The following is a 25,264-nucleotide window of genomic DNA, read 5'->3' on the forward strand; positions in this document are numbered from 1 at the left end:
AGCCAGGCCCCGGTGGAAGAGGGCCATTATGGGCAAGACCGACTTTAAGTAGCTGTCACTGGCATAGTGAGTGTGTGTGTGTGTGTGTGTGTGTGAGAGAGAGAGAGAGAGAGAGCGAGAGAGAGAGAGAGAGTTTCATAATCAGTTGTATGAACATTCCCAAGTAATGAGGATCATGGTTCGCGGAGTTAAAGCACAGCAGTGGAGCTTTAGAGCACTTACATGATCAAACGAGTCAAACTCTAGATGAGTTCCAGCTACAAAAGAAGAGGAGTCAATCACGAGACTGGTCAGCGGGATAGCAACTGAACTACTTCACAAGCTGAAGATCAGGCAATCAGGTGGACAAGTTTAACCTGCTTGTGTGACTGGTTTACATTTATTGGCATCACTAAAAACAGCACTGAGCTCCATAACATCCTCTCACCTCCTCCTCTCACCTCTTGTCTTAGATTGTCTCAGGTGACTTTAACCAAGCTGATCATTTCTGCCTTTGGGAAAAAACCTAGAAACCCCCAAAACAGCTGGATAGCTTGATCAAATACTGTTCTTTCTATTATTTGCGCCACACAGTCACATACTCTTGTCCACATTCAACCATTTTCAGACACATTTATCCTAAAGTAGATGAAGAAATCAGTGCAAATTTCATGTTTTGATATTATGAATAACACACAACATAATGCTTTAAAAATGTGGAAATATGCTGTGTAAGCCAGGGTGACATTTGCTTAAAGCTTTTAGACATCGTGGTACCTCTGAAACTCCTGCCTCATTCACACAGCACACTGTATGTGCACATCCTGTACACAGATACACATATTATCAATTGTGGTAAAGGTGCAACAGTCACTCTGGCCTGAAATCTCCGTGAAATGAAATCTGCAACTTGAGCAGAGCAGAAATGGCGAAGCGAGCCTGAGCAGCACTCGTGATTTTTCCATTCCCTGTTTCCTGGAACGCAGGACATTATCACTAACCAAAAAACGCTCCACACATCATCCATTTGCTTCGCTGAAGGGAACAGAGGCCACTCCAGTTCTCATCCAGACACATCTAATATTTGATTTCACAGTTTCATTTTTATTTTTCTTACATGTGAAGTGAATAATTATACATATGGAAATGTGTGATTCCATTATTTTTAGTGATCAAAACATACATTCACATTTATTTGGAGACCTCATTTTTCACAAGAGGTCATTCTGTGGCGTACAAGTCAGATGATTGCTTTTACTTCAGTTCCTCAATGACCACAGTGTCAGTCTTGAGATCAAAATGTAGACAAAAAGCTGAAATATGATGTATATTTGGGAAATTAAACATTTGAAACTGAGTCTCTTTCTCTTAATGGGTACCAAGCCACAGTTCTTTCATAATGTTGGCAGTTATGTGCTACAACTATCCAAAAAAGGCAATTTAGAGCAAATTATTATCAAAAGAGGTGTCTGCTCTAATCTTACCTGTCTAGAAAATGACAGGAGTTTTTCCATTTGATGCTGGAATAACAATTAACCAAGAGGTATCAAAGGCCTCTTGCAGGGGTCATGGTCATACTGATAATAATGACAGAAGATTCATATTCTCTGTTAGCTGTCATAATCAGAAGTATTGTTGACTTTGGGCCCTGCATGCTGATTTTTTGATTTCAGTGATCCTTCTTCAGCTTGGCCAGACCCATGAGGAGCTGGTCTCTCCGCTCCATCCTGGCTGACAAATGCTGCCGGTCACTGGGAATCAGCTCACACATCGCCTGTTGGACATCAGGGAAGGAAACGTGACAAAAAGCAGATTGCTAGAGCTAAGATTAGAAGGCTTTCAGGTGACAGAACCACCCTCAGATGGCCATATTGGACTTCCAGTGGATGAGAACATGACTGATCTGTTTGTTTTTAACCGGAATCTGATCCTTTTGACACATTTTGTGTTTGAGTAATGTTAGTTTGTGCAGATAACTAGTGAATGATGACTTCCCTGCTGTAAATGTAAATCTGATTTACACACTGGGTAACGTGCTTGGTGTGAGCAAGCTCTAACTCAGGTGGCACAGAAACATACGGTTTCAGTCCCGTGGTAACTCTGGATTGGTCATGTGTCATGGCAGACATGCGTGTGAATAATAAAGCTAGCAAGGGTTCACGTTCTGGGCACTGGCTGGTCAAGATGGCTTCACAGTCATGCTGGAAATGGGGGAAACTTGATCACATCATGATCATGAGACGTGGCATTTATTTGAATTCACAGTAACTGCTAGCCAGTGAGCAAAAAAAGACCATCAGAACAAAGTTATCTGGTATGATTGGTCTTGGGTTAGCAGTTGAGGTGAGGCTGGAGCTAAAGGAAAGAATGCATGGGGACGCTGAGAAATTTTGCTTCAGTCGTGGTTTGATTTTCATACTTACAGCCAATTTCCTCAATGAAGGAAGCAACACACTGTTACCTTTCAAATGTAAAAGATGGTGTGTGTTCATACTTCAAACCAGGGCAGGAATTTCACGGCAGCCATGAGGACCATGGCTGCTGTACCCCCTCAGTTTGGCCTTATGCTCCTCAAAAAGTGGTACGCCCTGTGGCCACAGTGGCTTTGATGCCCTGCCTGCACTGCCCTAGTTGATTTTACCATTTTCTCTTGTGCCTCTTTCCTGTCAATACAGTTTTTAGACACCACTGTCTTGTGAAAATTCTGAATTCTTATGGGGCAAAATCAAGTGCAACGCTGGGCATATAATCAGTGGTGGGTTTGAGTTTGAGCCCGGTTTAAACTGCTGGAAAACTGGGCTATTTATGACAGTTAAACACAAATCTAGCACCGGCCAGACAGGAGACCTTATCAAAGTCACTGATAGTTATACTATGTATCAAAAACAAAAACATCCTTAACCCTTAGATTTAACTCATGAATCCTGGAGACTTAAAATCTGACAGCACCAAAGGCCAAGTGGCCTCGTCCCTAAATTGATGAAACTCCAGGCCTGATTAAAACGTTTGTTTTCAGTACAGTATTCCTTTAAAAGCTGGGTTGGCTGAAGATAATGAGGTGGGATTCTTTGGTCTTGCATCCATTGTTGCCTTCATACCCTCAGTCACAGTAGAAAACTCCGCTCCTGAGTGCCTATCTGTGGAACTTCTGATTAGAAATTGGGACACTGTGTAAATGCAACTGATTAAGTCATCTTGGAAAGGCAAGATTCAGAGGGAATATGACTGTTCACAACTCTAAACTCATGCACTTGTTCAGAAGGTTTCTCGGAGAGGCAAAAAACACCAGAAAACAAGACCGCTGCTGTTCTCCAAACCAGTTTACCTTCAGCTATTTATTGCACTGGTTCAGAGTTTCCCTGATGACCTTCTGTGGCTAACATTTCACCAGCCTGTGACAGCATGTGACTCAGTAATGTCTACTTAGGAGAGAGCTATTTAGTGCTGGCCGAGAAGGACCTCTTGACTTTCAGTCATGCAGAACTAAAGGCACAATCAGCAAACATTCTCTTCATTCGACTGAATCAGTAGGAAGAAATCATGAATCAGGCAATGTTTTCTGTTTTGACTAAATGCCACTAATCTGGACAAATGGATACTGTTCCATTTTACACAAGTTATCATAAGTGGCTCAGTGTCTCGACAAGTTCATTCAAACACACTGTACATACGCCACTAGGGGTCTCTCAATCAAAACAATGAAAATAAAAGACATCGTTTGATGATATTTCAAGGGATCATGGGAGTTGTTGCCTTCATTGTTTAAAAACAACCACCATTGCAGATGAAAATCTATTTTCGCCGACGAGGCAGATATTCAAGTTTTATCCACGCTATGCTTCGTCACCTTCGCCGGCTTCCTTTCTAACTCTTTGAAGTATCATCTAGTGTTTCCCACATAGCCACAGAGAGGTGACAAAACGAAACACACCACTATTTTCAATTAAGACAGGGATTTCTCTGGGTTTGAACATTGTTAGAAACATTTTGGATAATGTGAGCACATAACTCAGCAAAATACACTAGACACCTTAGCACTAGTCCTTTTTGAGAGTTTAATGTGGAAATGTTACATATTGTGCGTTTAAAGCATGGTCTCTTTTTCCTGCCATCATACTTACATCAATGATGTTCTTGGCTCCCTCAGCAAAGAAATCTGGTACAGGCCCAAAGGAGTTCAGGATCCTCATTATGCCCTCTCCATACCGTTTCATGTAGTCTCCTAAACCTGCGGAAGGGCAGCTGATCAGAGGTGGGAGCCAGGATTGAGAACATGGTCAAACAGCACAAATCTAACAGCAGTTGGTTCACATGCATCATGAAATATGCCCCAAAGTCACCAAAACTTGCAGAACAAATTGCTTGCTCATAATAGTAAAAACTTTTGCTCCACTCCAGGAAAATCCATGGTGCTAGAGGTAAAATATCACAATTTGAAAAGCTGTCCTCCCCTGTTAGGTGTTCCCCGCAGGTGGACACTATGAAACATGCTACGGGAGGCGTGAAAACACAGACTAGGACTTTTAATCTGAGGAGATAACAAGCTTCTTCAAAGACATTCATGGGATTCAAAATTGCGGCTGGGTTTGTGTTGTGCACTTGTAGCTGAAGGCTGAACTCACAGAATGACACAAATTGGCACTCAGCATCGTACAACACATTCTTAGACGTGTGCTCATTAGCTCCTCTGCAAGCCTCTGCCAAATATGGTTACCCATAACACCCTTCTCTGCATACATCTACAGAACTACTATGTGCATACTTGCAGTCTTGCACTGAACTGTAAACTGTGACTGCATTTGTCAAATCTCAAAGCTTCAATGCCTTGTCAGTGTTAGAATAATTATTATTATTATTAAAAATATAACTGCATCCAAGGAACATTCCCATGGACTTCTTGTAGAGTAAGCAAAAGATAAAGAGTAAAGCCCACTGGATGTTGACTGTAAGATGCAGCACTGGGCTGATGACAAACATGAAAACAAATAGTAATAACAATAATCATTTTCTCACAGTTTAGGCAAAATAAACTAACTTGTCAAAAAGCAATGCTACATTCTCTAATTGATATTTTCTGTTATCATTATTATTATTATAATATCTCCTGTTATTTTATTATTATCCAAGGACTTTAAGATGAGCCTCAGTTGTCTGAATTCATCGACTCCACAGAGAACGACGGTGCTCAGTAATTAAGTCTTGCGGTTATGGCTGTCATGAAAAGATGACGTCAGTCTCTCTGAAATGAGAACTCCTCCTTGCTGACAGTACATGGTAAATTCCTCATGAATAACTCTCCAGTTCTTTGAAGCATTTGAATTACTTAAAAACCTTAGGGTGATTCCTTGGAATTATTCTGTCATTACTGGCATTGATTAATCTTAAATGATTAACATGTGTAAGTAAAAGACACTTAAGCTGATGAATGATTCACATGCTGGCCAAATAATCTGTTAAAGATTACATAATAAGGGTTCTGTTTTATGACCTGACCACCTCGCTGTTGTATTCACTCTAGGTCTAAGTCAGTGACTCTCAGTCAAATTATGACATCAAAAGATGGCAACTATTTGTCCTTCTGCTGATCTGCAGTGGTGCTCTTCTTTAAAAGATCAACGAAATGAAGCTGACTGGGCTATTGATTATTGATTACTTGCTAAAATGCTACATGTAGCACCTTTATATGAACATCCTTCAGCACACAAGCAAAGGACTGTGGTCAAATAAGTGGTTGCTGACAGGACAAAACATATCGTGAAGAGGGCCAGTGTTATGGTTTATTGACATTCCTGTGATAAGAAACACAGCAGGTGAGAAATATATAAATTTCTAAAGCAATATAAAACCAGGGTGGAGCAATCGGAACATAAGAAAGATGTTCCCCAGCTACTTCACACCAGCTCTTTAATTAAGGCAGGTCAGAGGGCGTCCATTTAAAATAGTTACACTGAAATGAAGTTTCACACAAAGATTTCAAAGTGTGACGCTTGTGCAGCATGTAAGTCAAACAAATGGAAAAATGATTGTAAAAGCTTTTACTGTTTTCTTGCTCCTCAAACTTTCAGGCCAAGCATGTGATGGAGCCAGAAATCTGAACATGTATAAACTTTTAAAATCCATTTCCTCGTGTTTCTCATCTCATGTTTTATCCTGGACACACTACATGACGCAGCAGTGTGACAAGTACCATCTACCTTCAACCAGACACAGACTTTGTGTGGGAGGAAGATAGGAGTGTTATTTCAAGCTGTGATATTCCTCTTTCACTGCCATTTTCCTCAAATGTCCATATTCTGTGTATCAAAATCAAGGATCGAGCCCAGTACTGCTGCACATTCAGAGTTCTGGAGTGGATGGTTGAAGTCAATGGCGAGCTTTCCAAGAGCTTCCCACAACAACCCCATGTTTACTGAAGACCTCTGCAGAGGTTGAAAGTGAGTGGAAATTTAGACATTTCAGCTTTGACAGGTTAAAACTAAACATGTTTCTTTTTCCATCGGCCTTTCACTTCTTCCACCATGTGTCATTACATGCTGTAAGACTGAAAACTTCATTTCAATATGCTCTGGGAGAACAAAATGTTATGTGTTGTGCCGTAAAGCAATTTGGTGGATTTAACCTTCTCCTTCTGTAAGCCAAACCTCTGCTGTCTTTTGCTCAGCATGTTCTGACCACCCAACACTTGTTGCTAGTGCTGTGTTTGTCTTATGGAGCAACTTTTGCCTCTGTTGGTTGCATACGGCAAACACAAACAGCTAACTGAGCAAATGAGTGTTAAGAATATACTGGCAATAAAGAGTGGAGAGCTGATCACCATTTCAATCCATTGTAGGAGCAAGCTGCAAACATTTCAGAGCTTCCTTCAAGACAACAGGCAGCAGGTTTTCATTGGATTATTCCGTTAAAGGATAATGCTCTCCTGTACAGGTAAGTGGTTTCCAAAAGCAAAGTCATTGGGGCAGGGAAGAAAGAGACAGAGACAGAGAGCCTGAGTGCTCCAGTATCTGATTGGAATGATTTAAGGACGGGAAGTCACATCGGGAGATGGTCTTAGCAATCTTTTGAGAACATGATCATGCTACTGTTTCCTGAGCAGAAAAAAAACATCAGTAGAAAGCTTCAGCACTGTAACTACAGGTAGAGTTGGCACCTGGTTTGAAGGCTGCGATGTGTGCGCTGCGAGTTTTGGATTACTGGTGTGAGGGAGTGCATTCACTGTTACTCATCAAAAGACTGCTTTGTTCTGCCAAAGCGTCCTTTTTGTGTGTGTACACAGTCAGGGTTACTCTCTGGGTTTCACACTCCCCTTTGATATTCTCCATCTCCCTGAGGTTTCACTCTCAGTCTCTGTCTTTCTCTGACACACAGAGGAACGCCACAGTAAGGTACAGTACATGTATGCTGTGTTGAGACATGGGAACTATGTCACTGTTAACTCTCACATTTTTCATGTGTCTATGGGGCCTGAGTTCTTAGAGAAAGCTCTTGAGGAATGACTATTACTGTCATCAAAATATGTCCTGAGCTAATCTCTTCAGGATTGCATCTATGTTTAGACCGACATAAATCACATCATGGGTCAAGACTTGTCACCTTCTGACAAATTGAGCTTAGGCTTCAGAGGTACGTGGGGCGCTGATCCTCTCTTTATCTGAGCAAAGAGTCCAAAGTGGGCAGATTACCTTCAGGTGCATTGAGGTGCATCGTTTCCATGGGACCTATGAAGGCGTAACGCATCCCTAGCCCCTCTGACATCACCAGGTCGATGTCTTTGACAGAGATAATGCCATCCTGATAAAGAAATGAAGAAGAGAGTTAGAACGGACACATGCTCATCTCACTGACTTGACTTCCATCAATCTCCCTTTTGTATTCCTTTCAAAAAGGTAAAAATCTGTCAGTGTGTGACTCGACCTCCCTACAGCAGCTTTAAAGACAATCACTTCGTATCTAACAGATCGACTCTAAGCCATCCATCAGGTTTCTACTCAGTACCCCGGGTGGAGGATTGCGTGGCACTGGTGCTACCAACAAACAAACACAGCTCCAACTCTTTGAATAAAGCTGCACCGCAACATTAAGTCTCCAGATGTAAGCATATATTTTCCCTGGCAGTTCATCAAAGTCATGGCTTTTTACCTCCGGGGTTTTGGACCAACCAAGTTCCCTTTGATCCCATCAGACTACTCCCACCATATAGAGTTTCCCTAATCAGCCAATTCTGTGTCCTCAGGATTATGCAGGCAGTACAGGGAGGAGAGGGTCTGAGGATGGAGGGATGGATGGAAGGAGAGACAGAGGGAGTGGCTCAGGTATCTTTGGGTTAGAGATACCCCTTGGCCGACCACGAAGGAAATCAAAGCTCGGATACAGATACAGAGAGCAGGGTGAGCTGGAGGAGAAGGACAGGGTCTTCTTTGTTTGGGTCCTGCGTCCAACAACGGGCTTGTTATCTGAGCAAAGCGGGATGGTGGGTGGGGTCTTTTCTCCACAGCAATCAATGGAGGCAACCAGCCGCTTTCTCAGCCACTCTGTTTTCCAATGCTGGCCCTGACTCAAGGACTATTTTCTGTTTGTGTGTGTTTGCAGGTGAAGGAGGGTCCCCGTTATGTAAGAAGGATCACAAGGCCACTCTCAGGCTGCAGACCTTGTTGCTCAATGTCAAACTTTTGCTGATGTTTTGATCTTTTTTGGATTTTTGTTCATACTAGTTCGACAGTGTAATTGAGGCTGATGCTTAGAAGCTGTAAGCACAGCTGACAATGTTGCAGTTCTGTTTTTGCTCATGTAAACAGAGGGTCACCCCCCACCTGACAAAGGTTTCATAACTGATGACGATTCAGCCTGCTTGTATATACAATCTGTGTTTTTACACATTCTGCACCCCGAACGCATTGATGATTTTCCAGTTAGTTCCAGTTAGTCAGCAGGTGATGCAGAGTAGTCAGACTTTGCTTCCTTTCAATTGTGGTGGTTCTGGAAGATTGTTCATGGCGTGACTAGTTGTTGGTCATGAGGTGCCTACCCTTGTTTGTGGCTAGTAGGGCTGTATCTCATTTGGCAGAGCATGGCCATATTAAGTTTTCTGGTATAACAGCCTCTGTGATACAATAGGTCATTTTGATGTGTTGTGGTCGGAAAAGCGCATGTGTTACTAATAATATTAGCAATGGCTCCTTTCTGTTTGAGTGTCCCAATACCAGGACCCTGAAACCAAAGCATCTAAATGGAAATCAGCCATCATTAATATTATGTTTTTCGTACTGTGACATGTCAACATTTTTTGTGTGAAATAGGCTTATATCTTATTCCATTCTGGACCTTCTGTTTCCTCAAATGTCATTACTGCAGTGGCAGTTGGCAATTGGTCAGTGGTGGAAATTTGCATATAAAAGTTCATAACTACTGAACTATACACATAAGAAGGATTTGCTTTGCCTCTATACGTACGCCATTACACTGAATCCAAGGCCCAGTAGTTGCTGTCATAAAGGCAGTTGTGAATGAGGTCAGGAGAACAGTGCTGTCACACATGTCACACATGCCTGTTCTGTTTGTTCCCTGCACATTTTAATTATAGTATAGTAAATGAAGTACCCCAGGTGCATGACACAAAATGTGTCACTTGCACCAACAACCAGATCAGAAATCTTTCAGTGTGTGTCACTGCATTGTGATCTTATGTGAATGTATCCTCTATTGTGTGGCAGGGCAATGACAGCGTAACAGTTTTAAACAAGCCAGCAGTAATTGTACACAGTTGTGCATTGACTACAAAGAATACAGAATGGCGTGCATCGTGTTTTAATAACTGAAGGGCTCTAAAGTAGCAGCATCGTCACCGTCCTGATTAAAATAACACTCATGCAGTAGCTGAAAGGCAAACACATTCTATATTGTGTTTTGGGATTATTAGCTTGTATGTATCTGCAGAGCTTGTTGCTTTACTCATTAAATAATACAATTTTTATTGCTTTTGGCTAACAATGTATGTTGTATATTATACTGAACATGTGTTCAATTTTTGTCACTGTTTGCAGTCCTTCTGATACAACAAAATGGTAAAACTGGTGGCAATTTATTCCAAATCTCTGTCAGTTGATAGAATGATACACATTAGAGTCATTTAATTCCCTCAGTATACTTTTTTTTATTTTAATATGCACTGTTGGGCTGCAGCGTCCAAAAATGTGCTGAAATTTAAATCTGGTCATATTCTAATCATTCATTTTATGCTGACACTGCATCCATCCATCATTCATTGTAGACACACGTCAGGGAGGGCAGACGGGTGAAGCACAGGTCGGCCGGTTCATCTAGTTATCCTGCTCTTGACTCATGTAGCAATTGAGATTCACAGTTTATCACTGTCTTGAGTGTGGACTAAAATAGAAACCACCACTTGTTATGAAAATCTGTCTTCTTCTAAGGTATGTTCAGGTGAGTAACACCTTAGACATTCAACATGACCTCATCAAAGCCAGGCCCACATGCTGAGCTATGACAACTGAAACTGAATAATGATCATTATTTACATATTGTTCTTTGACAAAAGGAACTACCAAAAAGACAGAATGTTAATGTCACACAGGTTTGTAGGCAAAGCCTAAAAATTAGCAAAAAGTCTGATAAGAGTTAAGTAAAAAATTGTCATCATCATATTCTTGACTTGATTCAGGGTGTACCAGAGATACAAAAAACAAAACACGGCCACTACTTCTCATGAGAAGAATAAGATGCGAGCAGGTTGGTCGTCAAGTCACTATAGAAGATTTTTCTTGTGTCTTTCAGTTTCACTTTAAATTGAAAACATTTCTGGGTTTTCTTCAAAACCTACAAGAAACCTGTCTGGTTACTCTTAGGCACACAAGGATGGTTATGATGGCTGTGAAAAATGTGAACACCTGATTATAGACTGTGGACAAAAGGCAGTGTTGTAACTGCTAACATCAATAATAGCTCTGCTCCATTTAATTGTCGCAATAAGCCAGGGGAGGTATCCCAGCAGGCACAGTAACAGGGCCACTGAAATGAAATGATACTAAAAGAATAATAAAAAAAAGTTTTGGACATCTCAATCCCCAAAAAGACTGGTGCTGGAAAACAAAATGCCTGGCAGAGCAGAAAAAGAGAGAGGTCAGCACGCCAAATAAGTCCTGCTTGAATGCTGTTAATTATCTGCTGTGTACCTTTCGAGTACATGGTCAAGGTCAGATCTATTTATAGAGCACTTTAAAAACAAACCGGGTTTGTGCCAAGGTACTTTCAATCGAACATAATTGAGTTGTTGGGTCATACCTGTTTGCAATGAGAGCTTAGGTAGTAATGTGAGTGCTGGTGGTCTCATCAACTCCTAGACTTGACGCTTTCAGTCTAGTGCCTGTGCTGAAGCGCCATTAGAGAAGGCTGGTTTGGGAGCTTCAACAGCTGATTCAATGGCATCAGGACACATCCAAGGCAGCACATCAGCCGCATCTGTGATGGGATGCTCTACAGTTGATGTAATCCTGTGTATAAAAGTCTAGCAGCACCTTGTACAGTAGCTGCTATTGAGTCAATGAATTGCTCATCCACATGTATCTGATGCAGCATTTCAATCTTCTAATTCTCTGTCAGCTGCTCACACTCTGTGCAGCTCACAGTATTTGCCACCTGCATCCAAAATCTTAAGAAACATCTTTTTAACATGGCTTTCTCAAGTGTCTTTTCTTTCCACCTAATGGTTGTTTTATTTTGTCTTACTTTCTACCTACTACTCTTGTGCTATATAAATAAAGTTTCTGATTATTATGATTATTTTTATCCTAATCCCTGTGAACGAGTCTCTGAAAGGTAATCTACAAGTCATCTTTGTGTAATGTTAGCTTGCAAGTGAAACAGTGTTAATGTTAGCTGCTCTGTCAATTTCACAAGAGTGAAAGCTAATAGCCTTGATTATAGTCACCACAGACAGCTCAAAACAGTAGTCCACTACTCAATAAAGAGTCAGGATATGGGGTAAAATGCGACTGTTTTTGGTGTAATTTGGTGTAGTCGACACGGGGTGAGACTTATCTGCAAGGGCCCACAATATGAGCCCACAGAGGAGTCTTAAAACATTGATCAGAAGGACCTACTGGGAATAAGAGTTAGTGCCACAGGCCCAAAGACTCGACCTTCTAGCATGGACCAACCTCAGGTAAGCACGTTGGTTAGCTGTGGTTTCCTCCCAGTTAGTGGTGGTGGCTGACGTGAGGTAGCTCTCGTGCAACAAACAAATCGGGTTAGGCTGGGTTTGGTAAATCCAAATGTTTATATAATCTTCATGTCAGGGATATAACACAGCTTATGAGCTAAATGCCAGACAGATCAGACATGTCTGCAGTCATTGTGAAGTGAGAGATGAACCATTACTATTACATTCTGTTGACAAAGGCAGCTTGTAATGTAGTCATTTCCAGGCCCAGTTGTCATTAGTTCAAAGCTCTGTTCATCAACACATAACTCTGTGTAATATGATTTCTGGTTCTGTGTTTTCAGACAGACAGACACTCGTCCTCTGGGTGGAACTCTGCATGTCACAGCAGCCGTACACAAACAAAGTGCACGGGACAAATAGCGGAAAAACTAACTGTTGCCTCTTTTCTTTCTAGTCTGTTAGCCTTTTCTTTTCATTTGTACTTCACTGTGAATGCTTTCAGTTGATCAGGATGCTCTATGATGCACACAGCAGGGGCTCCTTCTTGGGCTAAGTTTGACACTTTAACAGCAATGTGGCATTTTTGTCAGCTATGACCTAAGAGAACCCTCAGGGTTAATTCTACACAACAGGAGCCTCACAAGTGAGTGATCCATGGACAATATGGAATGTCATGTAGATATGAGTCTGAGCTTCCACAGGCCTGTGTGAAGACATAAATATCACACAGTGGATGCATGGATGCAAAGTTACAGCCAGTACAGAGTCAGGAGGGAGACAGGCACAGCAATCTCTGCTTTCCTTGAGGTATACTGAACGCTTCCATTCTCAAAAGCTGAAAGCCAGTGGAATGTTTTGTTGTTTTCTTGCGTTCGGCACTGACTGACCTAACAAGGGCTTTCACCTGACTGCACGCCCACTTGACTCAACAGCGGACCAAGAAGCTCCTCTTGAAACTAAGAACACGGTCATTCGAGGAGAGTTAGAACAATGTAAAAGTTCTTAATCCTTAAATCTATATGTTGTGAAGTCCAAACTGAGACCAGGCACTGTTGCAAGTCATCCAGTGCTCTCTTTCGTAGTGCCTGTTGCACTGTCCTTCCGAGTATCTAATAAATGCAACCAATAAAGAATCTTCTGTCTGCCTCAATAAATAATCTTTTTGAGTGCTTTTACAAACATGTCACATTCTTGTTTCATTTCCAGATTTCACAGAAATTCATCCAATAGTTGCTGAAATCCTCTGGATGTGAAGTGGTGGACTGACAGACCCACAAATGGACACTGTCATTCATGGAGCCATGCCTCTACTGTGGCTAAACATGACCACACAAACAACTCTTCTCTGACAGTCTAAAGACAAGCATGGAGCTGATTCAGCTTCTCAAAGAGTATTATTTATTGCAAGAACATTGTATTGGATTGGACTCATTCAATTCATTCAACCTGTAATTGTCTTTATATTATAAATGTTTGAATTCTCCCTGCAGCCTGCTGACTGATGCCATTCACACACACAAGCACTTCTGTGAACACATTAATGTCATGAGAACTTGTGTTTTTCCTTCAGGGTTTGCTTCAGGGTCATTTTCTGGCAATCATTCAGCTGGAAATTAATTGAAGGACGTCTTGACACCAAGAATACAACCAATAGTCACAACATTGTCATGAACCTTTGAGAACACGCATGCCGAAGAGACGCAAAGTTACCCTGAGGATGTAGCAGGAGAGCTAATTGAGTTAAACAGGCTGTCGTGACAGTTTGTGCACATTCCTCTTGTTGACAAACTTAACTCATCATCTTCTCACAGTATATCCTCATCACTCTGCTTTAAAGGTGAGAGCAGCTCAGGAACATCAACTGGTATTAATGGAGAGTTTTATAGCCCCATATGGACTTTCAGAGATTTTACATCTTGAGGACATCAAGGTTGAAAGCGACAGTAAAATCTATCAGCAACTCATGCGAAACAAACTTTATCTATCTGGAGAAACTTGTTGATTTAACACTACCTTTAATATAGCTTGCTTCATGGCAGAGCAAGTGTCGTCGGGTATTTAAAAATCCAAAAGACGGAAATTCAGCTGTGTGTACACACCCCATCAGTAGTGAATTAATCTTGCACTGGCTGTTAAAAATGGCCATAGAGTCAACACTGCTCCAACAGTCTAAGGCAAACATGAAACCAATGCAATTTCTCTAAGTGTATTTATTGCAGGGCTATTGTCTGGGATAGTACTTAGTTCAATTCATTGTTCTGGCAATTGTCTGTAAACTAAAAATGTTGAGAGAAACCTTGGAAAATCCACCGAGCAGCCTGCTGACTGTCAGCTAATTAACTGTGACACAAACAAGCACTTCTACGAACACATGATTGTCGTGTACAAAATTTCCATAGGATAGTGCACAATTCCTCCAGGGCTGGTTCACCATCATTCAGCGGGAGTTTATTTTTGAGGACATCTTGACATCAAGAATGGAACTAATGGTCACGACATTGTAATGAACCTTTGAGAACGCACACGCAAAGTTACCCTGAGGATGTAGCAAGTGGGCTAATGGAGTTTAGCAGGCTGTCGTGACAGTTTGTGCACATTCCTCTTGTTGACAAACTTCACTCATCATCTTCTCACAGTATATCCTCATTACTCTGCTTTAAAGGTGAGAGCAGCTCAGGGACATCAACTGGTTTTAATGGAGAGTTTAAAAGCCTCGTAATGACTTAAGTGCTGTTGCAGAGATTATACATCTTGTGGTCATCAAGGTGGATGACGTCTATCAGCAACTCATGTGAAACAAGCTTCATCAGTCTTCCGAAACATGTTGACTTGGAAATTGAGCTGTTGGTAGACGCCCCATCAGCAATGACTCGATCTTGCGCTGACTCTTTCTTTAAATAACTGGACGATAAGGGAGAGTGTGTTCAGAAAAGATGATCAAGGGCAGAAGCGAAAGTAACGAGGACACGCATGTCCATCATCACAAACTCATGCGAATCAATGGAAATCCTACTATTAATTGACAGCGGAAGAAATTTCCCTTTATGCTTTCATCGTTCATCAGAACTGTGGAGAGTGTAAAAAAAACCCTTCCAGTGTAAAGTCCCATGAGTAACTTCAAACCCACGGCTGTAAAATAAAATCAGCTTATCTGAAAGATATCTTTTCCCTTTCTCAGTGTGTTTGTCAGCATGTCTTTACAGATGTGTCCTCGGCTGCAAACTTCTGAGTCTCATCGCAAGATGTTCTGCCAGTGGAACGACCTCTGATCTGCGCGTCGCAAAACTTGATAATTCTCTTGATATTTACTGTGAGCCTGTAATAGATCTCATCGAGGCCCTTTCATGGTTAAGCAACTAATTGATTAATGGATCAATTACTGCAGCTTCAGTTACAGATTTATATAAAAGGGCATAATTATGCAAACTATTGGGGAGATTTGCCATCATAGTTCTTGCTCTTATTTAGATTTTAATTGATAACCTTTGAAAGCATTTCTGTAATCAGCCTGAGAAGAGAGAGAGAGAAAGAGTCATTGTCCATCAATCTGACAGAGTAACAACGTGTAGGAGTACTTATGTACTTAGGAGTACAGTAATGTCAGGGACAAGAGCACAATGTGTTGATTTAGCTGTGAAAGAGCTGCTCTTTGTGACACTTCTGCATTGAAAAGAGATGGAATAGAGGTAGAAAGAGAGAGAGACACTGATCTCAGTCCCTCTTTGGGGTTATTATGGCCTGTGTGTGCCAGCCCTGGAATGAATGATGGGATTTGTTCTGACAGTAGCAATAAATCCCCACGGAGGTCAGACCTAATTCATTACAGCTTTAATTATCTTGTAATCTAGTCAACAACCAGGACAAAGGAGTTTTTCTTTGGCAGAAATAACCAGTAAGAGATTCATTCCAAACTCAGGTACCTACCACAAACAACTACTCTGACAAACTGATTGCAGGCATTGAAAATATTGGTAATCATTTACGAAACCCCTATGATGTCATCAGCTTCATTTAGAGACTACACATTCACAACAGTCTGCGATACAATGTGGGGACATGTGTTTGAAAGATGTGAGTGTTTATTAAGTGGGAGAGTCTTAAGAAAATTGCTATTGCTTTGCATTATGGGAAATGTCAGATCCAGGCTTTTTAGAGCTTGACTGCTATTATGGACTAAAAGTGGGGATATTTTGGCCTCCGCTACATCAGTTTGAAGATGCTAGATTTCCTGCTGATGGCAGTATTTTTTTAAATATTCTACAGTGGTTTCAATGGTTTCGTTCAGTCACTTTAGCCTATCTTAAAAAAGAAGTGTACTTTAAAAAGGAGGCCCAGCCGAAACAGCAGGAGCTCCAAGAGTCACCGACGGACTGGACACAATAATGATACAACGCAACAAATATTACAAGTAAGAAAAGCAGCAACTATGAAAAGAGACAACAAGAAAGAAAGCCATCATGGAATATGTAGTAACAAAGGTTCCGAACCTTCTACAGAAACATCTGCTGTCACATTATTCAGTGCAGAGAGAAGTTGGAGGTTCTGATGTCAGCCGTATTTGAGGCATGAATCACAATGATCTTCATGTGAGTTCAGTTCAGGTAACTATTGTCATCGCACTCATTGTCCTTATTATCACTCTAACCATTCCTCCCTGAGTGAGCATGTAATGGTGCCTGTCATCAGAGGCTAAAGCTCATTTACTGTCATTGTGTTCCTTTTTGGAAGGAGTCGTGGAGATTATAACAGTGGACTGACAAGGGGCTTCCTCTTCTCTGCCTCTATTACAAAAACCATCAGCAGCACAACAAAGCCACACAAATCCTCACTGAGACTGAAGAGCTCTTGTCCAAAAATAAAAACAAACATGCACACATACATTCCTCTGAGCCTAATGTTATAAAGACCTAACCCTAACTATGTGTAATGACACACCAGCATGTTTTGGTTTGGCTGGAAATTCAAATGTAGTATTATTATCATAAGCAGCGTGTGACAGCCCTCCCCGCCGCCTGACTCCTTCCTGTGTTTTGGGTCGTCAGAGAAACTGGCAGCACCTGAGTGGTGGGTGGGCCCAAAGGAACAAAAGGACTGCTCTCCCAGGCTGTACTCTCTCTGGATGGGCAGCCCCTGCCTCTCCTCATGGCCTCCGCATTACTGTAGCTTCATTTAGGTTTACAAATGTCACACCACTCACACACCTGCTTTCATTCATCCATGCGTGCCATACAGTGACTCCATATCTCCACACCCCATTCTATCTTCTTATCAAATAAATTAATCTGGTTTTTCAAACTACTCTATGTGTGTTTGTGTGTGTGTGTGTGTGTGTGTGTGTGTGTGTGTGTGTGTGGGCTCCCTCTTGTTACAATCCCAGCCAAGCTTGTATCAAGTGCAATAACCGACCTTCCATTGAGAGAACTTAACTGGTTCACCTAAGGACAAGACCACCACCCAGAAAGGGAACCCCCCACACACTGACCTGGACCAGCCTCCAGGACTCTGCGATTATGGCCGCCTGTACTCTGTTGAGAGCAAAGCCATCAATCTCCTTCTTCAGACAGACGGGCGCCTGGCCAACCTGTACCATGAGAAATCAGTCATGACAAGAACGGCAATAGCTCCTTGGATACAGTGCTTGTGTCTCTGCATGTTTAGGAAAAGAAAGTAGAGATTTCACATCAATTACATTCCTGCCAACCTTAGTGCACCCAGGGCTTGAACTGATCTGCTTCCTAATTACTTTTTGCATCTGACGTAGCAGTAATGGCTAGCTGAAGATTTTGTGATCTGGAATCTTTACCTTTGTCATTAATGCGTGGGTGGTGTCCATAACGGTCGCTGCTGTCTCTGGGTGAGGTACCAGCTCCACCAGTTTGACATAATAGGGTGGGTTTACCTGGAGAGCACAGGACAACAACACAACATCCAGTGTGTACTTCACTAAGGCCCACATGCGTGGCAAAGTCTTGAGAGCTGGTCTGTCATCAGGGTTACTGCATCCAATTTTCGATCATTAGACTTTTTTCTAATAGCAGGCCACACTGCACTATGACACACCTGCCCATATTCTGACCACATTACACTCATCTCTACGTTATGCTGCATTATTCTACAAAATACTGCACTGTTATCTTAGAATACACAGCATGTTACTATAATAATAGTGCCCTCACTGACCACTTGGATGAAGATGATTAATACAATGTGGCAGCTGAATCCTACACTTTTGGCAGGACATTGAAAATTTTGTGATTCATTGCAGTGATTCATACATATATGCATGACTCATTCATTGATTTTTCCTCTGTTCTACACTAATCTACCTCATTCATTATTATCATTGTCAACAGATTTTGTTAGTATTGCCATCACTGTCAACAGAATTCCAGGACAAGGAGGTGGGTGGTAGAGGGAGGGGGGTTGACAGGTTCATTATTGGAACAAGTCATGTCACTGTATTGTTTTGTGATGATTTCTAAAATATCAATAAAACCTAGTTTAGCATTTGTTTTGTTCTAAATTTGAGTTAAATAATATATATAGAAATGACACAAGGAACTTATTACATATTGTAATGAGTTCCTGAATTTGTGGAGTCCTTAGTCACTTTTTTGGGCAATAAATAATGAGGATGTGAAGTTAAAGGATCTTTTGATCAGAATATTTTAGCACGTATCATGGTTCTGCTAAACAAAGCCTCAGCATCAACATTAACTGACTGCGTCACCAACTGTGCTCAAAATTTGACTCCATCTTGTTAGTGAACAGAGATTACTGTTTGCAACAGAACCATCAGTCCTGTGATAACAGACTTATGTGATCATGTAAAGTATGCAGTATCTATAATGTTAACAAAATGGATGTAATTCTACAAATACCTGTATTTCTTGCATCAACAATGGGTTAGTCATTTTGAATTTTAATACACTGAGTGCAAGTTGTTTTTGTGATTAACAACTTTGTGATTGCCTTGACATGATGTTAAATGTGGACTGACAGCTCAGGCTGAAGAATTAACCGAAATATTATCAAAACACAAAATGACCAAGTGAATATTGAAATCGCTGGAGCTGCAATTGTGGTGCTACAGAGACGCCCTGGCCTACAAATCGTATTAATCTATCATTCTGCAGATGTAAGGGAACATGCTCGTTTGGTACAGACCTCAGGAAAAATTAAATCATCACCAGTTTTAGATTTTTTTATCAAAGAAAACGAAATGAAAAATTTACCATTCCCCCTAAAATCATGATTCATGACACAATTATCTTTTCTTGCAAAAGGTCACTGCAGACTACTAACAGCAGGAAAAATGAGGGAGACATGAAAGAAGGAGAACTTCCACTAGATAATGCAGTAACTCTACATACATGACAGGAGAATTAACTAAACTGGCTTCCCCGGTTTGCCATTCCTCTGTTTGAAGTCCCTTTACACTGACAGCAGCGCTGCAGTGGCACTAACCGGATGGGAGACGATGCAGCGACTCCTGTTCTGCACTTTAGAGAAGACGCTGCTGGGCACCAGGCAGGAGGTGGAGCTGCTAAGGATGACGTCTTTTCCCACAAGATGCTCTACGTCCTGGAAGACGCTCTGCTTGACCTCAAGCTGCTCAAATACACACTCCTGGAAAACACATGCAAGCATATGCATACATGGAAAGCGTACACACACATAGAGACATGTGTTGGTGTGCACACGTTAGGTTTTCATCCCTTTGGGGACATCACATAGACTTGCATTCATTTCCTGGAAACTTATGAGAATGTCCTCCAATAAATAAAACCAAAGCAATCAGCAGAGCTAAAGACCACGAAAGGTGAGTGAGAAAGTGTGTGTATTTTAAGATAATGTGCGTGAATCGATCCTTCAACTTTATACACTTTATCATTAATCATCCTTTGACTACAGCAAAAATGAAAAGGTTAATCACACATAATAAAATAATCAGTGTTTTGCTCCTCAGTAAGCATCAAACTACAAACTTCCACTATGTAGCCACTGAAAATGTGCTCTGACAAATTGTATGTTGAAGGTCAGAACATTTTAAAAACTGGATCCGCCCACTTTGGGTTTGGTTTGTCATTTTTTTTGTCCGCCCTGACAGTGTCGGAAAGGAGTGGCTGCCAAAAGCTGTAATGGCATGTTAATATGCTCTTCAAATGGCATTCGTGTGCGTAGAACTGCAATAACTGGCTGGGCAAGCAGCATACCTGCTGCTTAGCTAGAAGGGCACGCAGAGAGCACAGACCTCTGCCGCGGCCAAAATAGTCCACTCTTCTATGACATGCACATCTGCCCACATTGCTCGCAATGATGTGTCATGGGTGTGTGAGTGTGCATAATGAGCAGGTGGCACCTTGCCACCAGTGTGTGAATGGGTGAATGCTGGCTCATGTTGTAAAGCAGTAAGACTCGAAAAGCTTTACCAGAGCTGGCGTTTATATTATATTGTATATTCTCTGTTATTTTTTGTTTTATTTGAGCTATTTCATGACTTATTTAACTTTCTAATGGGATATTTTGATTTGTACCAATTCATATCTCCTCTCCTCCAACAGGGAAACAACAGATTTATCTGATTTGAGCACCGTGTTTGATGTGGAAAACAGCTGTCTGGAAACATATTGACCAAAGTGAGGAATGTGAGGAGTGGCACTGTATGTGCAGTCCACGACCCAATGGTATGTCCCGTACTGTTCCCCGGCACCAAGTGCACCACCATGTAGCTAGCAGGTCAGCATGGGTTAAGACAGTCACGAGTCTTACTGAGAAAAACTCCTGTACTTCCTCTACTCCACAAGGAACTGTGATCTGTTACAGGGCGAAACATGTAGCAGATGGTGTCTTGCTATCAGGAAATGTTCATTTGCCTATGTGGCATTTCCCCGTTTCTAATAAGTCCTCTATTGTTCCTTGTTCGAGTGAATATTGATTTCCTCTGGCCTCACCTGTCTCTCTGTACTCTGATCACTGCCGTAATGAAGAGCACCATTGTCTGCTTTAACAGAGTCAGATACAAGACATTTAGCTGAAAAAGTTCAATTTCTATTCTATTCAAAGTGGCTGTGTTACACACGACTGAGTCAGGAGGATAAGCAAGTGTCCATTGTTGTGTCTGTTTGAGCTCTTATCGTGACAAACACGAGATGAGTGACTTGAGGTTAAAATGTCGGGTAATGATGTCAACAGCAAGTAAGCTCTTGTCATGGCGACTTTCTCCTGAACCTGTCAAAGAAAAGCTCAACGATTATTAGTTAGTTTACATGAGAGACAGTTCATACAATGGCTACTGAAACCTGACAATATCTACAGAAAGTGCTGATATATCCTGGTTCATTAGAAAACATTTAAGATTTGATTTATTAGTGATGGGCCACAAGATAAATCTGAATAATAAGTAAGAGGAAGGAAGCGACATTATGTTAAAGAAAGCCTCTGAGAAGTGCATTTAATGCTGTGACACTCGACAGGCACAAGCCAAGGACGGTCATAATGACCATTTCATATCACAAACAGCATTCAGTAAATACTACACAGCACTTAACTGTCTGAAATCTGATTTTCCTACATATAAGAAGAGTGGACCACGTAAAAGAGTGACTGCTTTTGGGGAAATACAAAATGCTTTGGGGTTTATTCAAAATGCTATCAGTGGTGTCTGATGTATGCTATATGTGCCACAAATGAATCAATGACTTTGCGCCCCCTTGAGGATAATCAGTGTCATTTTGAAAATGCCAGAGCATACCATACTGAGGGAACTGTAGTCACTCCAAAATTTGATTTATGACACATGACTCGATGCTTGTCAACTAAATAAATGAACCAACAGTAAAGCTTCCTGTTGGGTCTCACACTGTACATTTGAAAATATCCTCACTGCAGTGGTGGGAGGCAACACGTCCAAAGTCTGACCACATCCAGGATACATCTGTTGTGTCACGTGTGGTGAACGAACAAGTGAGTGATAAAAACAAACAAAATCAGCAGAGATGAATCTATCTGCGCTTCCCCTCGAGTTTAGCATGAGGGAGGAACAGACAGACTGGCATGTGCTGGTGCTGAGAGTGGTCAGGTGTATCACCTGGACAAAGAAGGCTCCCTCCAGTGCCTGAGCCAGGTCATCGTAACTGCTGAGCAGGGCGAGCTGCTGCGCGGCGCTCAGCTCCCCTCTCAGCATGTGGGCTTCCTCCAGCTCCTCCAGCTGCCTCCTGAACCAACACAAAGTGAAAGCTGTGTTTAACACTCACACACACACACTTTCTACAAAGACTCCATGAAACAAATTGTCCCTTAGGACAACATTACTCTTTCAATGTCTAAGGAATCACTAGCACAATAAACATCCAGCAGATTTGAATAGTCTGATATAATCCTTGTCTAAATTATGCAAACAGATGAGAATTGAGCCAGAAACCTCTGGGGTAGATTTTTCAGAAATGCTTGCGGGCAGATGCCTGAATGCTGTCAGGTTGGTTTTCCAGCCAAAGTGCAAAGCAAAATTAACTAGCTGTCACTCATGGCAGTACAGGAGCAGCCATAACTTGGAAGATGCTATTTCAAATGAGTCAGTGACATGCATACATGAATTTATCTGTCAAAACAAAAGTGACGTAAAGGAAATTACACTTTACAAAAACAGGGTACGGCACTAAGGGACAGTCCTCACAGCTTGTTCAGCAGGAAATCGCACACAAAGGAACACTGAAAGACCAGTGCAATGCCACCCTCTACTGTTCCTACAGGCAACTGAACCTGCAAGAGCCTGAACAATAACTGTGCAAACACCAGAGGCAGCAGCAGATGAGCTATTTACAGGATGAATCAAAGACATATTAATGACATCCTGGTATGGAGTTGAGGTTTGAGTCACACTTTCAAAAGCTGTAGATCTAATTTATGTTAGGTTGCTTTTTTCTGAGAGCATTTTCAAAAGCATTTTTCACCAAAAGCCCTTTGTCATTCACCAGCAATGTTTAACTAGCAATGACTGGGCTATGACAGAGTTTTTAGGCCAGAGCATGTTTGTCCATGTGTTCTTATAGTAAGAGGAAGTCGCTGATCATGCCATGTCCATGTGTCTTCCCTGTAAGCACTGGAAGGAAGAACAGGTTATATTTTGAACAGGACCCTCGTGAGTCACGAGTGCACGGAGGCAAGTCTGTTTGTGTTTTGAAGCCACACACTCCTGTTAGCTAATAACATAACAGAGGCAGATCGTCATAAGACATGGTTACTTATGATAATCCATTTTGACATTCAGCTCTCCTGTATTTGTACGGGCTATAATCAGTGTTTTTTCCAATATATACAGAATAATAATAGATATTGTTTTATTGTTGCTCTTTTTGGAGCCTTTTTGTTTGTTTCTGTTGATTTTTGGTGCAGTGGGCATGTGATTTTTGTTTTCTTCACCACTGTAAGTTGCTATTTCATGTGTAAAGTTGGCTCTCTTCTTCTCTGATCTCTTTGTATTTGGCTTGTATTGTGCTTTTTTGTTGACACTATGTGACTTTGATTGTTGATTGTCATTTTATTGGTACTGCTTTGTACAGACCCCAGGTAGACCAGCGACCACTTTGTAGAAGCTAATGGGGATCCGAATAAAGAATACAATCTACTGTGACCCAACCATACCGAAAATCTCTCTGTAATCCCAGCTACCTTTAATTTCTATAAACATGGATTTGGGATACTCCTCCTGTCATGGCTGACAGGATGATCAATGCACAGAAAAAAAAAGCTGGAGTGTGTCTATAACTAGGGAAGGTAGATGGAATATTACATTAATTAAGACCATCATCTAATCTATTACATGATGGTTTATGCTGGAAAAAAGTGCATTATTGTGTAGTAAGACTGACCTGATCTCTGTGATGGCCTTGGCAGCTTGTCCTGGTTGGTTGTCATAGATCTTCACATTGAAGCCTCCACTTATAAACACCATAGCCCAGGAGCGGCCTATCAGCCCACTGAAACAACACACACACACAACAGACATCTCAGATGTTCACTCTTCAGCTGAAATCACATGAACGATCTATGCAGTTGAACACCGATTGTGACAACCGGCCCGGTCTTTGTCATTCTGTTCTTATTGCTGTGGTGTGTCTGCACCATCATGTCCTGCACTTACGTGCTTCAGCACATCCTGGTTTATGTTATTCTGCAGGATCTCACGTGCTCTGTCTGTCTCTTTTTGTGCTTCTCAGCACTTCACTCTCTTCCCTACGCAGGGAGGTCTGATACACAGCAAAGACCCTGGAGGTTTTGCTGTTGCTATATCTAAATGTTGGATTGCAAAATCCTGCAGTGGAAATGCATGTTTGTACAATGTTTACACAAATACTGCATGTAAGTCTCAAAACCTGAAAAAAGAGAAGTTGATGAATGGCTGTGACGCTTTATGTTTACTTCCCAGGAGTACAACAGGTCATTTCAGAGGTCTGCCAAGTCTTGCTGAATCCGTACAAAGAATGATCAGGGTACAGAAAACAGGTTAAAATGTAAGCCTCAACAAAGCAGGAGCCTCAGTACAACTGCTGGGCAACTTGATAAAGTAGGCTGAGACTAGTTTGCAATAGCCAGGATTAAAGTAAAAGAGGTCAAGAAATCACTTCAGTTAGCTAAATGCCAAGAGATGTAAGCAAGCATTCAGAAATCATATGCAGGACAGCCATCGCTAACGTCAAACGGAACCATTCAGAACCAATCACTTCACAAAAACAGTTTCTAAGTGTGCTGACTTTCATGCCAACTCCGTGAATACGTTCCACGACCAGCTGCCATCATAAAAGGGTCTTTTCTTGCTCACCTGCCGATCACAGAAATGATCTTCATGTCAGAGGAGTTCACCTCAAGAAGTTCGGCGTGCAACTCGTTACCCTAAATCTCTACAGGCCTGCTGAACGGGTCCGGCAGTATCAAAGATGTAGCCCCGCCCCTCTAGAGTCACGCTGTCACTGCGTACGGAAACCGAGAAGGACAGAAAGAACCCTATACTTAAATAGCCAAAAAATAACACAAAAAAACAGAGAAAAACCACATATCCGCCAAGTATTAGCAGCTACTGTTTAAGTTATATTTACTTTGTGACAGTAC

At 41.6% G+C, this 25,264-nt stretch overlaps 1 protein-coding gene across 1 annotated transcript; it reads right to left on the reverse strand.

Moving 5' to 3' along the window:
• Positions 1 to 1,064: 1,064 nt before the first annotated feature.
• Positions 1,065 to 25,127, reverse strand: cryl1 (crystallin, lambda 1). The gene is made up of 9 exons (XM_076747052.1): positions 24,978 to 25,127; positions 24,028 to 24,135; positions 22,248 to 22,374; positions 19,625 to 19,786; positions 17,961 to 18,056; positions 17,640 to 17,738; positions 7,662 to 7,770; positions 4,101 to 4,207; positions 1,065 to 1,753 (listed from the first exon to the last, which is right to left on the reverse strand). The coding sequence occupies exons 1-9, from the start codon at positions 25,001 to 25,003 to the stop codon at positions 1,649 to 1,651; spliced, it is 939 nt and encodes a 312-aa protein (XP_076603167.1). The 5' UTR covers positions 25,004 to 25,127; the 3' UTR covers positions 1,065 to 1,648.
• Positions 25,128 to 25,264: the final 137 nt, after the last annotated feature.

The sequence above is a fragment of the Chaetodon auriga genome, chromosome 13 (assembly GCF_051107435.1).
Source record: "Chaetodon auriga isolate fChaAug3 chromosome 13, fChaAug3.hap1, whole genome shotgun sequence".
NCBI classification, from domain to species: Eukaryota; Metazoa; Chordata; class Actinopteri; order Chaetodontiformes; family Chaetodontidae; genus Chaetodon; species Chaetodon auriga.